Source organism: Cucumis melo, chromosome 5, assembly GCF_025177605.1.
Source record: "Cucumis melo cultivar AY chromosome 5, USDA_Cmelo_AY_1.0, whole genome shotgun sequence".
NCBI classification, from domain to species: Eukaryota; Viridiplantae; Streptophyta; class Magnoliopsida; order Cucurbitales; family Cucurbitaceae; genus Cucumis; species Cucumis melo.
Window position 1 is genome coordinate 28,519,497 of NC_066861.1, and position 16,339 is coordinate 28,535,835.

A 16,339-nucleotide genomic window follows, 5' to 3' on the forward strand; every position below is an offset into this window, starting at 1 on the left:
TGTTGCTTTTTTTTTTTTCTTAAAAAAAGTGAGGTCTCTTGTGAATAATATTATTTGTTGGTGATTGGTATTAGTTGAATGTATATATATATATAAATAAAAAAAGGAAGAAGAATGTGTGAATTAGGTTCTCAAAGTCTCTTTGTCATGTAAAGGTAGCTATCCCCATAGATGCCTATTTCTAGGGATGGAATACCCACCATTCATTTCAACAAAGAGAGAGAGAGAATGAGTGAGTGAGAGAGCTTTACAAGCTAAAGAGAATGTGACAAAAAAAAAAAAAAAAAAAAAAAAACTTAATGTCCCTACATTTAATATTTATATTAAATATTCATAAAAAATAACAAATATTTATATTTATATTAATATTGCCCTTTGCCTTCCCATTCACTATACAAGGAATGTGAAACATGCAAGCTCAAATATTTAATGTCTTACCATTTCTTAAAACTCAAAAGTCAATTCTTTTATCTAAAAAGAGAAAAAATAACTTTGGTTTAGCAACAACGTCCTCGTTCAAAGTACATAACACTAATTAAGGTAATTCGAGATTCTAACATATTTCTAAAAGAAATTTACGAGAGAAAGATCATGGGATGAGTACCAAAAACAAAACTCCACCACAAAATTGTAAGCGACAAAATTACAATTAACACTTACAATGAGTAAGTTCGTGCAATTTTATAAGATTCGTGGACGACTCGTTGAGAACATAAATGATGTTTATCGTTGTTGCTATTGAAAAGAGGTGTTAAGTCATTATTTGTCGGTGGACTCAAACTTAAAAGTTAAGTTGCTGTGTCAATATCCTCTCCATTGAAATTTACTTTATAACTCATGATCAGATACCTACAAATGAGGATAAAAATATAGATATATGATGTACCATTTCAACTTCAACTACTTTTGATGTAATTTTTCCATCATTATCTTTAAGAACCAAACAGTTCTTTTTTTTGTGAAGTGAAGGATACAATCAGACTCCAATCACCCAACTTTAAAATTCTCACTAAAAAAAGAAAAAGAAATGAAGGGTAATTTTCTCAGAAAGGAAATTAACAATATTTACACAAAAAGTTTTGAAATTTAAATGTGGGGTAGTTGAAAAGCAGCAATTGAATTTACAAACATTGAACATTTCCCAATTCAAAATGAAATTTAAAAATTTAATCTTTATTTTTATATAAATTCATATTTTGATGTTGAGATTACGCTTATACAGTCCCAACCAACCGATTTCCAGCCACGCTTTCAATAGAAAAATCTGGAATTTAAATCTTCTCTGTTTTGTAGCTTGACTCAATACTCTCTATATTTCTTTTGTTTTCTTGTTTCTTCCTTAAAACAGGGTTTTTTCCCCTTTTCTTTTCATTTCTCACTTTTCCCAGTAAACATATTCTGAGAATCTTCTTCGCCCTCCATTATTTTTCCTCTGTTTTTTTTCTCTCTCTCTCTCTCTAGCTTTCTGCTTTCTTCTGTTACTTTGGATACCCACCTACTGCAAGTTGAAGAGAAACTGAACCACCAAACTTCTCTCATAACCTTTTTATTTTCGTCTTTCTTATTTTATCGTCATGTGTGTGACGGATGCAGAGCAGGTTGGGACTGAGAGACCAAGTTCTGGGGTTAATAATACCAAGCCATGGCCTATGCATTGTGAATTTTTGCAGAATCAGATGGGGAATCCTGATAAGGAGTCTGCTCTAACTGGAACTAGCGACCGAACTCGCTCTGGGAATTCTTTTCCTGTACGAATTTTGCTTCCTTTATACTCATTTCTAGGGTTTTCTTCCCTTGATTTGTATTGGGGTTTCCTTTTTCTTGTTGGGGTTTTGATAAAAAAATTTAAAAAGTTGTTTTTGTTATTATTTCTTTTGTGGAATTCTCTCATGGGGTATCATGGTTTTGCTTTTTTTTTTTTCTTTCCCTCCATTTTTGTGTTTCTCTCAACTGAATGTAGCTGATAATTCATGTATTTGGTTGCTTTATTTCTTCCCTTTTTGTGTCTGTGTGTGTGTGTGTTTAGGGGGTGCACTTAAACTGGTGGTGGCTTTCTCTTCTTGTGTTTTGCCTTTTCTTTTGTTCTTCTATTTGGTTTTCCTTGCTAATTTCAGCTTTGTTTTTATGTTAAATCTGATCTGATAGTTTCTTATCTTGTTCAATCCAGAGTTGCTGCTTCTAAATATGTTGGACAATTTTCAATTATAGTGTTTCTTGTTATTTTCTTCACTGTAATTGATTTGAAAGTACTAACGTTTTAGGAACAACTACTTTTTGTCCTTAATGTGCTCCTTAAAGATTCCGTTATTTTAGTCCTTTCATGTTTTAATTGAAGTTCCATTGTCAATTTTCTAAAGTTTCAAGCATAAAGTTTTTTCTTTGCATAGCTTGTACAATTCTTACTTTAATTTATTGTCCCTTGGTATGGACCAAAAGGAAAGGATAGGGAGAAAAACTAACAAAGAGTGTTTTATTCATGAATACTACTCTATGGTAATAGACTTTTCTGTTGAAATGTATGGTTGAAATTTTTTTTCCGAAGAATGCATCGCTGTAACCTTAACTAACAGTTCGTTGGCTTTGTAATACATCAAAATTTAAGTGTCACATGTAAAGGCTAACCATGCCAACCAGTACATTTGAGTAGTTGAATTGCCCTTAATTTTGGTCCTGTTCTCACTTGTACGAAGGCTAACTCTAGAATGAATTTACCTTCATTAAATTAATTTAAGAATCTTGTTAGCTGACGTAGATCCAAACTGACCAAATCTTCCCTTAAATTGGACACTTCTGTGGATTGATGGATATGCTAACATTATATGTTGTCCTAAAATCACGTCTGTTGAAACTTCTTGTAATGATATGGGATCCCTTTGGTTCTCCATTTGTTGTTATACCGCTTCTTGAAGAGTGAACGTATGTGCAAGAATTGTTCTTGCATAAATTGTCCCATCTGATGTTGGACAATTACATTTTATAGCATGAACTAAATATTTCCTTCTTGTTACTTTGAATTCAAGTATTGGCTTCTCATTCGTCCCAACTTGTTGATTGTTCCATTATTTTCTTGTTTTTGTAGCTAGAAAGCATTTCTGAGGATGCTGCAGTTATAGACAAGAAGGAGAACCCAGCAACTTTTGCTCCAGCTCTTAGATCAGGAGAATGGTCTGACATTGGAAAGCGTCCTTATATGGAGGATACTCATGTATGCATTCATGACATGGCTAAGAAGTTTGGTTGTAGTTTTCTCAATGAGGAAGCTGTCTCCTTCTATGGTGTAAGTTCATGTATATATTTTCTGTACTGCAGTTATAGTTTAGATGAAACGTACTAGAGCAGAGAAACTGTTGCTCCTGAAGTTCATACTCTGATTTGAGAATTTCCCCTAAGAGTTCTAGTGAATAATCTTCACTTGAGATGAGAAACTGACATAGAATCAGAATCCAGAACATTAGTTCTGTCTGTGTCTTTAACTGCCTTTTGTCGTTAGTTCAGCTAGGAAGAAATCATTCTCTTGGATTTCTTGGTAAAGCTGTTCTGCCAGTTTTCTTTTAACTATAAAACAAACTGCATTCAGCTAGACTAAGTTCTAGAAGTGGTTTCTGAGAAAATTCCCCTGATTCTTGCCACTAAAGGGATTTTTTTTTTTTTTTTTACATGAAAAGGAATCCATACTAAGGTTATCTTGCCAAAATGTGAAACCCCATAGAGAACACAGCATGAAACAAATTTATCCTCTAGTCTGTATGAAAAAGGCCCCTCAAATTCATATCAATTACATTTGAAAACTAATACGAAAAAACATAGAGAACTCTAAATTGACCAGTTGAATTGATGCTGTGGGAATGAATTTGAGAATGCAGGATATGAAAAAAAACACAAGACAAATCAAACTTGTGAATCAGAGTAAAGTGCTTAAAAATTAACATAGAGTAGTTTCAAGGCTTGACTTGGGTGAGAATCGAACAAGATGTTGAAAAGCAGGTTGCTTATTGTATGTTGAAAAACAGGTCTTTTGTAGCCTAACCTTCACTGAGTAGCTGTGGGAAGATTAAAGACAGAATCTGTTTCTTTTCCCTTTGGAAGGACTATTTTGATGAAAAAAAACTGTCATGAAGTGTGTAATATCTTACCGTTCACTATCAGATGGTATGATATAGTGGGTTATGGTGACCATCCGTCGATGAGATAAAAATAGGCAAGTTGATGGTGGCTATTTATTGATTTGGTGAAGGGTGCATCTTAAGGAGCATTTGTGTAGGGTTCATCCAATAGGATTTAATCAACATCAATACTCGCTTAGTGGTAGCCAATTTGACAACAAACATTTCAAGACACGTACCCCAAATTTCTCCAAACCTTCCAACACCTTTTTGCCCCAGCCATGCCTCTTGAGAGTCGAAACCCAACACAATTTTAGGAAAGCTGGTTTCCTTTTCTTTTCAATAAAAATGAAATCTAGCTGCTAGTTGCTGTCGCCGCTCTTGTTTAAGCAGTGGAGCGTCCGAAGGACTGATTTATGGAATATAGCCTTGATCTTTCTTTTCTCGTATAAGTAACTCAGCCACGGCGCGGAAGGCTGCAAGTAATCCGTAAGGCAGTCAGCCCCTACCTATAAGTTGATCTTCGATAACACTCATTCACTCACCTATCTAATGGAGATTCCTTCCTACGAGTCTGATTTCATCTTCCTAATATCCATCTTTTCTTCTAAGCCGTCCTAGGTTTTTCCTACTTTTCACTTTGAGGATGAGATCATGAGGCAATGTGTTTTGATGGATAGCATCAGTAAGCCCATGGTCTTTTTGACATGTGCTAGATATAGGAAGAAGAAACAGATCAAGGAATATGTGTCATTTACTTGGCCAATGCAAGTTTCACAAGTGTGGAAGCATTGCTATGGGGGGTTCAATAGTCTTATTGTGTTGTCATTTGGTCAGTAAGGAATAGGGTAAGGAAAAGCCTGAGATTGTGTTTGTACACTTTTGAAAAAAAAAAAAAAGGAATAGGGTCAATTTTGCTCCTGTAATTGGAGTTGACCAAGCTCTCAGGTTTGTTGGCAGAGCTAGTTTCTGTATCTCATCTCTAGCCATATATTAGAAACAAAAACATTCGGTCGTCTTGTCCATTCACTTTGTAAGGTTTGTATTTGTACCCAGAAAGGTGCTGGTGGCAAATGAGATCATTGTGTTCAGCCCCTCCTCCTCTGGGTAGTGGCTTTCGAACTGAATAATTTAGCAAGAGATGAGATTTTGGTTCTATGCTTTGATAAAAACCTTGAGTGTAGAAACTTCTGGTCTTTAGTTTGTTATAAATAATTGGTTTTGCCTGAATAAATAGGTATTTGACGGACATGGAGGAAAAGGCGCTGCACAGTTTGTTCGTGACCACTTGCCAAGAGTCATTGTTGATGATTCCGACTTTCCTTTAGAGCTTGAAAAGGTTGTCACAAGGTCATTTATGGAGACTGATGCAGCTTTTGCTAGATCTTGCACTCTTGAAACATCTCTATCTTCTGGCACAACTGCACTCACCGCCATGATATTTGGAAGGTAATCACTTGCCTTGCTTTTACCTTTACTTTCAAATTCCTTGTTCTCTTTACCTTTTGTGAACTTTGAACTTCATGGTGGCAGAGCATCAGAATAGTCTGTGAGCACGGCCTTAAGATTCACAAGTGAAATATGTTAAAAGATAATTTAAAAAGTTCTGAGCTATCAAAGCTCTGTCGCTTTCTTGCTAAATGTGCACGCCATTGTTACTAGTGATGAATTGTTAGTTTCTGAAAGATTTTGATCTTCTAGTATATACATATCTGTCAGACTGTCATCATTTTCTTTTATCTTCTAATATACACATCTGTCATCATTTCTTTTATCTTCTAATATACACATCTGTCATCATTTCTTTTATCTTCTAATATACACGTCTGTCATTATTTCAAACAGGTCTTTGCTTGTAGCAAATGCTGGCGATTGCCGAGCAGTACTATCAAGACAAGGATGTGCAGTAGAAATGTCTAAAGACCACAGGCCTTCCTGCACAAAAGAAAGAAAGCGAATCGAGGCCTTAGGTGGATTCATCGATGACGAAGATTACCTAAACGGTTTGCTCGGAGTTACACGTGCTATAGGAGATTGGCATCTTGAAGGAATGAAGGAAATGAGTGAAAGAGGTGGACCGTTAAGCGCAGAACCTGAACTTAGATTAATGACATTAACAAAGGAAGACGAGTTCTTGATCATAGGTAGCGATGGAATATGGGACGTCTTTACAAGTCAAAACGCCATTGATTTTGCTCGGAGGAAGCTCCAAGAACACAATGATGTGAAAATTTGCTGCAAGGAAATAGTAGAGGAAGCCATAAAGAGAGGAGCAACAGACAATTTAACAGTAGTATTGGTTAGCTTTCATTTGGAGCCTCCTCCACCTGTAGTTTTTCAAAGGCCAAGATTTAGAAGAAGCATTTCTGCTGAGGGACTTCAAAACCTCAAATGTCTTCTAGAAGGTTAGAAACTTTAAAGACATTCATTCTTGTTAATTGGCCAGAGAGACTTTCATAATGAATTTTCATGGGGTAGAAAAGTTTCAGCTCTTAACCTTGTCTCAAATTTTATCGAAAGCTTCTTCTGGGTGCTGCCCCAATGAGAGGAAATTAGGATCTAAAAAAAAAAAAAAAAAAAAAATGGAATTGTATAATCACATTTCCTTTTTTTCTTGAGTGTCTCTCTTTGGTCAATAATGGAGGATTATACTAAATTGATAGGGAAATATCATGTATATTGTCTCTACTTTGTAAATAAAATTGTTTTGTTTTGTTTCTTATTCATTCATCTTTGCTTATGATTTTGCTGAGTTCTAAAAATAATCCAACTTGCTGAATATATTTTGTTAAAATTGCGTTACATAAGACTCCTAATTCGATTTATTAAAACTTAAAAGGATATCCATTTATTTTGAATTCTAGCAGAGGCTTGTCAAATTTTGATGAAACAATATAAACATTTGTTGTAATCCCTGCATTTGTGTTTTATTTTCATTTATCCTAATTTGTTTTAAAAGTTGAGATTTTGTATGGTTTATTAATATTTTAATTTAATCCTTCATTAATTTTGAATGTTAAAGTTAGGTTGTCACTTATCATAAACCTACCTAGCAGGGTACTTGGTGAAATAACAAAAGAACATTTTTTTAATCCCATTTAAGACTATGGGCTTATAAAACAATGTAAGGTTACCATCAATCAATTTGGGAATGTTTATATTTGAGATTAGTAATGCCTGTTTATATTTGAGATTAGTATACCGAGAGGTATGTGTGTGCATATGCTTCAATCAAAACATGATACGACACGATTAAAAAGCATTGCAAGCTCGAAAGAAACCAAGGCATCTTATAGTATGACATGATTAAGAAACCAAAGTGAAATCACCAAAGTTTTTTTTTCTTTTTGAGAGATGCATATCCCCAAATCTAAATTCGGATTTCTAATTTGGTAGAGTAACCAACAAGACATGAATATATCATTAGCTAATCTCAAGGAGGTTGATTCTAATTCTTTCATTTCCATTCTAAACATGTAAATGCAACCAAATCTGCCTTCCTGGTTTCACATTACAAGGTTAATACATACTCTAAACATTACAGTATAAATTCCTAAAATATGTATTCAGCTTCAAAATCCCTTAAAATTAGCAGACAAAGGAAACTTCTCTGAAGATAAGATCTACAAATCTGAGTCTGCTTGCCTATCTTCTAATATATAATAAGAATGATGGTTGTTGACTCAAGGCAGGATATGGGAGGAAGTGAAGAGAAATAACTATTGTACAACACTTGGATTCACCAACAAATCAGATCAAACATTTTTTGGATGAGCTTCAATTATATCATTTGTTGATGAAGATCAGCTGCTTGCTGAGCCAGCTCGACCATCATTGCCTCGTCGAAGAACTTGTTTATGCTCACATCCTCGCTCATTCCCTGTAAATCCCAGCAAAGCTAACGTATTAAGGCAAGAACTCTCTGTTTTTCATTTTGTCAAGCTATTGTTTAGCAGAATAATAATCACTACGGCATCAGAACCATCTTGGGGAAATAAGAACGTATAATTCCAAGCATGAACTTCAAATTTTGAAGTTCGGTTATTGTGCAAAGAGCACTTATAAAGCCATGCATGTATATAGCATACAGCCGCCCTTGCATGCATGATAAGATCGTGAACAAAAATAAGCAGGAGGTCTGACCTTTCTACGCCTTGTCTTCACCATGAATTCACGAGCAAGGTGTTGAATTGGTGCTGGCTCAAGAGGCCGTAAAACGATGCTCTTATCAAGGGGATCGCCAGGAACAATGGCCCAGTGGTCAAACACAGAGAGACAAAAAGCCTGGCCTTGCGTATGATAACGCAAATCCGTCTCAAAGCCAAAAGATTCTATAACGGGTAAAAATGCCTGGCAAATAGTAACGGGTAAAATAACATAAGAAATTGAGTCTATCATGCCTTTGTATCCTATAAATTTCCTAGTGAAAATGAAACCCTGTTGTCCAGATCGAAGATCTTGAATAGTGAAATGGACATGGAATCTTGACATGAGAGAACAATTTGTTAATACTATTCAGTGATCGAGTGCAGTAGTGAAGCAGTTTCACTACTGTTCAGAGAAAAAAATTCAATATAGTGAAAGTAATTATCAAGACCCTTAACATTTTTAGATAAAGAGTAATTTTAGTCGATAAAACCTTGACAATGTAAGCTGGAGTCCCTGGTTGAGCAACATCAGCTGTAACATGTCCACGCCTCCGGGATAGGACAGTATAGATTGCAGAGACACAATCAATGGGCGTTTGTATCTACAATAAAATAATAAAAAATTTACTCAAAACAACAATAGAAGAGTTACATGTAGTGTTTACAAAATGTTTTAGGTTTGGTACAATTTAGAAGTACTCTTCACAAAAAGTCAAACACCAGAAGTGATTTCCAAAGAAGCCAATAGGTTTTTTTTTTTTTTTTTGAGTATGTGAGATGAGATCATGAGGGATCAAACCAAAAAATAATTTTGTGGCCATCATATAGTGATTGCTCCCCTTACCTACATGTACACCCAAATGCGCATGGTGAGATTATAATTTCTAGTCTCTCCTAAAACTAACGGTAAAACCGCCAACAGTGTTTATCAGTCTCCTTGAATCATTCTCATGGTATTATAATTTATCAAGTATTTTCTACTCAACACTTTATTTAATATATAACCTCTACTCTCCACACTTCCCCTCACAAATTTTTATATCGGGCATATTTTCTTTTATACCTTTACTCTTCAGGTCTCCTTCACTTACTTTCATAGATTCTCGCCAACTTTCCTCTTGGGCATCTTTTTAATAGTCTTCTCATTTCACACATTCCTTGCACTTCTTATTATCCACACATATTCACTTAGAAATACCTCTAAACATATTTTCTCTCCAATTCTCCAAACAAGAGTGAGTAATTAAGCAGTCTTTGTTGAAGCCACTATGAGTGTTTTTAATACACGACCTCTCGACATCACCACTAAACAGTAAGCGAAAAGAATTATTATACCCCATATTTGACTGCATAAAATATTAAAAAATAAAAATTTAACCTCAACATAATATACTGGTTCCATGAGTCGTGGGGTTGCCATAAGAAAAGAGGAATAGGCCACTCGTCGAGCTGTGGGAATGATCTGACCAGACCCACGATGCAGTGGCTCAGGTGCAATTCTAGCATCAACAATTTTGAACTTAACATTTCTAATGGGTTCATCACAAAGTGGTCCTTCTCTAGCTCCCCACTGAAACCTGTTAAAGGTATAAACGGCTTACATTGAGGAAGAAAAGGCAACAAAATTTAAAACATTTAAAAAATATTTACTAAAAACAAAAAGAAAAGGAAAAAAAAACAGTGGGGGAGCTAAGCCCCAGGGTCCCTTCCTCCGCCAGGAGAGAGAGAGAGAGAGCCATAAAGATAGTTTACCCTTGAACAATGGAATCCTTGACGGCATTCAGCAAATTCTTGTCTACTTCAGAAGAGAGCGTATCATCTAATAGAATGTTAGGTCCCTGAAATTTGATTAAAAGTTTAAAAATCAAGAACAAAAATGCAGTACAAAGCACATGCTGCTTATCAAAATCTCATATATATAGTTATAGAAGATGCTAGCCTATCATGATGGCAGAAATTGATTTTAATACATGACAATTTCTTCTTTTTTTATGAAATACATGACAACTTCATTGAACCCTGAATCTTTTACCACTATGCCTAAAGTTGGAGTTACCAAATGCCAAGTATCAGGAAGATTACTAAAAGGACAAGTCAGACAATAAACTATACCAAGTCGATCTGGAATTCTGCATTGAGCAAAGTATCAGTTTTACTTTTATCCTCTCACAAGAAAACGTCAAATTCTGTGTCCATTTAGAAGTTATGTATTTTGGTAAAGAGATAACCGGCTACAAAAGTTACCTGCTTATCAGGGCCAAATGCCCATATAGACCTTGCAGCCAGCAAATCCCACTCATATTTTGTCTGGAAGAAATCTCCGAGTTTCTTTCTTGACCAATCAAGGCTTACAACACCATTCTCAATGTCTTCTGCAAGTCCTCTCTCCAATGGCTCTGCAATCTAGAAAATTTTTTTTGAATCACCACATCACATTCCAAGTATTTTAAACCTACAGAATAAACTAAAACAGCCAAATTAGAAAATTGCCTACCATGGTTATTTTATTCTTCTTGTTAGGAGTCTCAGCAAAACATTTCATTGAAGAAGACTCTACAACTGTTTCACAAAATGAAACGACAGGATCGGCTACCTATAAGATGGGTTACAGAAAGGAAAATCATCAGAGAAGAACAAAGAAAAAAATTGGGAACAAAAGGTGAGAGACAATAGGGTAAAAGAATACCTTGACTTCTACTTCCGAGTAGAGCTCTCTAAGATCCTTCATAATTGAATCCAAGTAGAGCTCTCCTGTGCCTAAAATGGTATGCTCGCCTGATTCCTCAACTTTAGTGATTGCTAGAGGATAGCTTTTGCTGATCTTCCGAAGACCCTCTACCATCTTTGGCAACTCACTTGGATTTAGAGGCTCAGTAGCTGTTTTTACCACAGGAAGGGTATTGAATTGAAGTGGTCGGAATATGTAAACATCCTCATCATAATCTACATTAGACAGAGTTGCAGTTTTCATAATAGATGCATCCACTCCTTCTATGAGAACCCAAGATCCAGGAGGAGCCTCAGCAATGGGAACCCTGTCTCGAGCTTGATAAAGCCATAATTTTGTTACTTCCTTAACTGTCATATCTTCCTCATCCTCTGGGGAATAGCCCTCACCCAATACCCGTACAGTCTGCCCTGTTTGAATCTTACCACTATAAACCCTACCAAACGCATCAAATACACTGCAGTCTGACTTGGGGTATAGTTTGGTGACGTTAACCATTAAAGGCCCAGAAGGATCACATTCTTCCATTGCTTTGTAAATCATGGAGTCTTTAGGCCCAGTATAAATATGATCAACCTTCCGAGAAGAAGCATCCCTGGGAGAAGGTATGTGCTGAACAAGCATGTCAGTGAATCCTGAAGCTCCACCAAAAACTGAACTACAAGCCAGTCTCAGCAAAGGCCTAACATTCAACTTGTAAGCTGCATTGCTAAGAGTAACACCAAGCTCTGCAAGAGTAGTCTCAACACTTTTCCTATGTTCACCAATAACTTGACTATATATTTTGTATAGCGGCTCAAGTACAAATTGAACAAATGACCTTTCTCCACCACTTGCAGGCTGTTTTTTCTTAAATCCTCTGGTATCAGGATGATAATAATAATCTCCCCAAAGACGGGTAGCAAACTTATCAGCATCAAAAGGGATTCCATGAAGTTTGACATATAACTTTGCAAATGATTGCAAAGTAAACGACCATCCTGCAGTAGCACTTGCAAAACACACATTTCCGGCGGCTGGGTCAATGACTTGAACATTTCCAGCAGTAGATGAGGCAGCAGATATATGATTATTAATAATTTCTAACGTATGCCTTAATTTATAGTATGCATCCCTTGGAGGCAATTTAAGTTCTGTAATCAGCCTGTCAACCTAGATACAAATACTATATCAGTATACAAATTAACACGTGGTGTTTGAGGATCCAACTTCTAAAAAACTGATGAAAACTCAAAAAGAATAAAGAAGGATAACCTTGTTAATTACAACAACAATGGGCAATCGCTCCTGAATTGCATGCCGTATAGCCCTCTCTGTATTGACCTGTAGATTGTAGAATACATTCTCATTAATGCCACCATGCATTTATTCCAACCTCAGTGCTCTCTCTATGAAACAGCAATATCAATAATTCCATAATAAATTAATCAATAAATTTAATAATAAAAAATTTAAAGTAAAAAATTTAAAGTAAAAAATTAAATTAAATTAAATTATTCAAAAAAAAAAAAAAAAAAAAAACTCCATGCAAGGCATATCGAACAACCCACACTCATTATATGGTTACATTCTGCAGTAAAATGATTGCACCAATCCAAAACCAAGGCGAAGAGGGTTAAATCTAAAATGAAGTGCCCCAGCCACAGGTAAAAGTAAATTGGGATATAAATTGATGTTTAAACCACTTAGAAGATAAAGAACGGAAATTTGCTGATTGCTTGGCAGCTATGAAAAAATTATAAACTTTAGCATATAAAGCTAAAAATATATAAATAAAAACTAGGATCGAGATTTATTAACTTACCATAACTCCTTCAGCAGCGTCTACGATCAACACTGCACCATCAGCAAGTCTAAGAGCAGCAGTCATTTCATCAGAAAAATTGGTATGGCCAGGGGTGTCCATTATATTGCAAAGGTATGATTTCGAATTGCCATCCTCGAGGACCAGTGACATAGGAACTGCCTTAATTGATATTCCTCTCTCCTGCTCGTCAATCCTAGTATCTGTGTACCTCAGATGTTTCTCTCCTTTAATATCAAATGTTGACATGTGATGTGTTTGCTCAATCAGCATATCCATGAAGACCGTCTTTCCATGATGTACGTGGCCTACAAGTGCAACATTGCGGACCAAAGTTGGATTGGACATGAGACCCACCAGAAATTGATTTGAGACATATGTTCTAGAATCTTTTACCCCGACCTCAAATTTTATATTTCTAACAGGCTTAATAATTGGTTGCTCTAGCGGTAGCTCATCTTCATCCATAACCAATGTTTCAACATCTTCACCATAAACCTCTTCTGCAGTTGGATAATATTTTTTGTCCTCTGCAAGGACAATCTGGTTGTCCATATCAACATCATTAGACGTTGTAATCCAACCATTTGAAGCACCACCTGCATCTTCTCCATCCGATACACCTTCATCTTCGTCAGGCTTCTCCATGAGGTCTTCATCTTCATCTTCGATGTCACTATCCTTATCAGAATCAATTTCGGGCCCTATGTAGTTTCCAAATTCATCATACAAGCTATCATCCATGCTTAGTATTCTCAAAGCTGCAAATATATAAGAAACTAGCTTAATTTTACGATCCATTCAACTAAAAGGCTTGGAATTCTATGTAGCTACTAAATACAGGCTGGACTTGTGTCTGTTATCTACATTTGCGAGGGAAATAAACAAGAAGCAGGGAGAGAACACTTCCCATAATTTTTTTATACAAGAAACACTTTCCATCGATACAAAATCAATCAAGCCATAACTACAATATCAGTCACTCCCAAGTGGAGCTTAGAAGAACCCACCCCTAGTGTTACCATACTTGAGTGACTGCTAAAGCCACAAACAGTGCGTAGAAATCCAATTCAATAAGAAGAAGAAGAAGAAGAAGAAGAAGAAGAAGAAACCTTAACTAGATCAAAAACATCTACCCAGTTCATTTAACTCATCTTTGAAAATTCTTTTGTTTCTTCCCAACAAATACTCCAAAGTAAGAACTAACTACACTGACCCACAAATCTTTTGCTGTACCCTTTACGAGGTAAGCACAAAGTAAAAACCGATGAATTCTTCATTCTATCCTTCAGAAAATGAGGGAAAAGTAACTGGAGTAGTTTCTCTTCTAAAGAATTGATGGAAAGGCAAAGAAAGACTAGAATTTGTAACAAGAGACTTGATAGCAACCAGAAAAAGAACCAATCTACATTGAAATACAAAGTAAATAAACTTACAAGCTAAAACAAGTGTTTCGAAAACCCTCCCCTCGACGGACAGTGATGGACAACTGTGGGAGACGAGAAGCGGCAAATGACGGCCGAAGACGGTAGAGAAAGCTCTGCCAGAGTAGGCGCAAGAGACGGAGGGTGATGATCAGTAGTGAAAATGCCCGGGAATGGTGGCGGTGGCGGTGCGAGAAGAGGAACACGGCGACGAGGGCGCCGGAGAGACGAAATGAAAAGCTTACAGTGACCTGGCTAGGGTATGGCCTGATTTGTCACGTGCATAGGACGCCAAATCGGGTCGGGTTTTTGGCTTACAAAAAGAACGCGCCGGCCCAATAACCCATCTCAGTATCGGGCCTTTTAGACAGAAGAATTGGGCCACATCCTAGCCCATTAAGAAAAATCATCCAGCTCATGGTCCATTAAGAAATGGCTCTCCCTCTTCTTCTTCTATCGATACTTCTCATCAAAAAAAAAAAATTAAAAAAAACTCACAAAATGATAGGAAAAAAACAAAATTAGGATTCAAAAGTAATCAATACATAATTCACAATCCACCAAAGAATAATATTAACTCATATCCAAAATAGAGAAAATATTCATAGACCGAACTTTCGAGAAATAACTAATTTTTTTTAATTTGATTCTCGAGACTTTAATAACTAATTTTGTTTAATCGGTTGTCCAAAGCTATCATTTGGTAAGGGATGAACATCTATGAAAATTCACCTCACTATGAAGAATCAATCACCATTCAAGTTATCAAAAATAAATAAATAAATAAATCTTTTAAATGATGAAGACCTAATTTCGCTCCCTCAACTATGTTAAATTTTGCACACCTCGAAATCAACACCTTCGAATATATACGCAACGTACTTCCATAAAATTTTAAAAGATGACTATGTCGGTTTTAGTTTAATATTAATGGCTAATAAGTAAATTTAGAACAACTATTATTAAATTTAGAATAATTAAATTTAAATATAATGATATATTTGTAATTAATTACAATAAAAAAGAACAAGGTGTCAAAAGAAAGTTTTTAAAATATGGTTGCTTTTTAATATAGTATAAATTATTATGGGAAGTGAGGGTAGAGGGGGCAATTATTTGTTTATTTCTAATTCACAAAAAGTATTAAAGTGGTTTAATTATTATTCCTTAATGATCTACATGTTTGTACTTTGGAGTATAAAAATGAATTAAATTGCTGTAAAGATGTCCATCTCGATCACACCAAACTGATTTGATTCCATTTAATATGAAACCATTTTCTAAACAAAATAAATTTGTCAATGAGATTTGATTTTCTGTTTAATTCAGTTATATTTAATTGTTTTTAAAAGATTCTTGCATAATTTATTCTTTTACACCATTGTTCGATGGAATCACCGATCTTTAAGATAAAAATAGATATGTTATTCAAAATTTTTATTGTTCGAGTCTAGTTGTTTTTAAATATAGAACCACTAAAATAAGAAAGTCATTGAATATACTTCAATAAACGGGTTAAAAATTACAATTTACTCTTACTTTTATCAAAGTAATAATTCTCCGTAAATTTTAGTTCGTGTAATAATATGAAAGTAGGTGAAGGAAAATGATATACTAACCTCAAATCTTATTATAGTGTTACATTGAGGTGAATATAAATTTTAACCTAAAGTAAATTAAATTTAAAGTTAAAATATCATTTTCATTCAATAATGGTTCAATAGTGTCAAATTTTACTCTATTGTAATTTTAATAAATGCTAAATTATATCCCTCTTTTTTTCAAAAAAAAAAAATTGTTGACATTTTTAAAAAATCCTATTGTTTCATTAGTATTTTTACTATAAATTTAAAAAAACATATTCACATTTTGCATTTTCCAAACATAACAAAATGACCTAAACTATTTACATAATTTACATAATGTAACAAATTTTCATATGATAGACACTACTTTTTTCTTGTATTAGTTTTACCATTTAAAATAAATTTCTTGTACTAAGTGCTATTATTAAACAAATTTCAATAAAATTTAGTTTCAAATGAATAATTTATTGAAAATACAACGATTGATATTTAACTCTCGATAGAGCATGAACTAAAATTAAAAAACTCGGTAACTAAAAAGTTTTT

At 34.9% G+C, this 16,339-nt stretch overlaps 2 protein-coding genes across 2 annotated transcripts; one reads left to right on the forward strand and one right to left on the reverse strand.

The window, feature by feature from the left end:
* Positions 1-1,165: 1,165 nt before the first annotated feature.
* On the forward strand, positions 1,166-6,829 carry LOC103496549 (probable protein phosphatase 2C 27). The gene is made up of 4 exons (XM_008458455.3): positions 1,166-1,748; positions 3,080-3,277; positions 5,341-5,552; positions 5,949-6,829. Exons 1-4 carry the CDS (start codon positions 1,575-1,577, stop codon positions 6,511-6,513), a joined length of 1,149 nt encoding a protein of 382 aa, XP_008456677.2. The 5' UTR covers positions 1,166-1,574; the 3' UTR covers positions 6,514-6,829.
* Positions 6,830-7,545: 716 nt separating this feature from the next.
* Positions 7,546-14,467, reverse strand: LOC103496558 (110 kDa U5 small nuclear ribonucleoprotein component CLO). The gene is made up of 11 exons (XM_008458467.3): positions 14,220-14,467; positions 12,784-13,544; positions 12,234-12,302; positions 10,938-12,131; positions 10,746-10,844; positions 10,496-10,654; positions 10,004-10,089; positions 9,630-9,828; positions 8,743-8,853; positions 8,247-8,453; positions 7,546-7,983 (listed from the first exon to the last, which is right to left on the reverse strand). The coding sequence occupies exons 2-11, from the start codon at positions 13,525-13,527 to the stop codon at positions 7,885-7,887; spliced, it is 2,967 nt and encodes a 988-aa protein (XP_008456689.2). The 5' UTR covers positions 13,528-13,544; positions 14,220-14,467; the 3' UTR covers positions 7,546-7,884.
* Between the last annotated feature and the right edge of the window lie 1,872 nt (positions 14,468-16,339).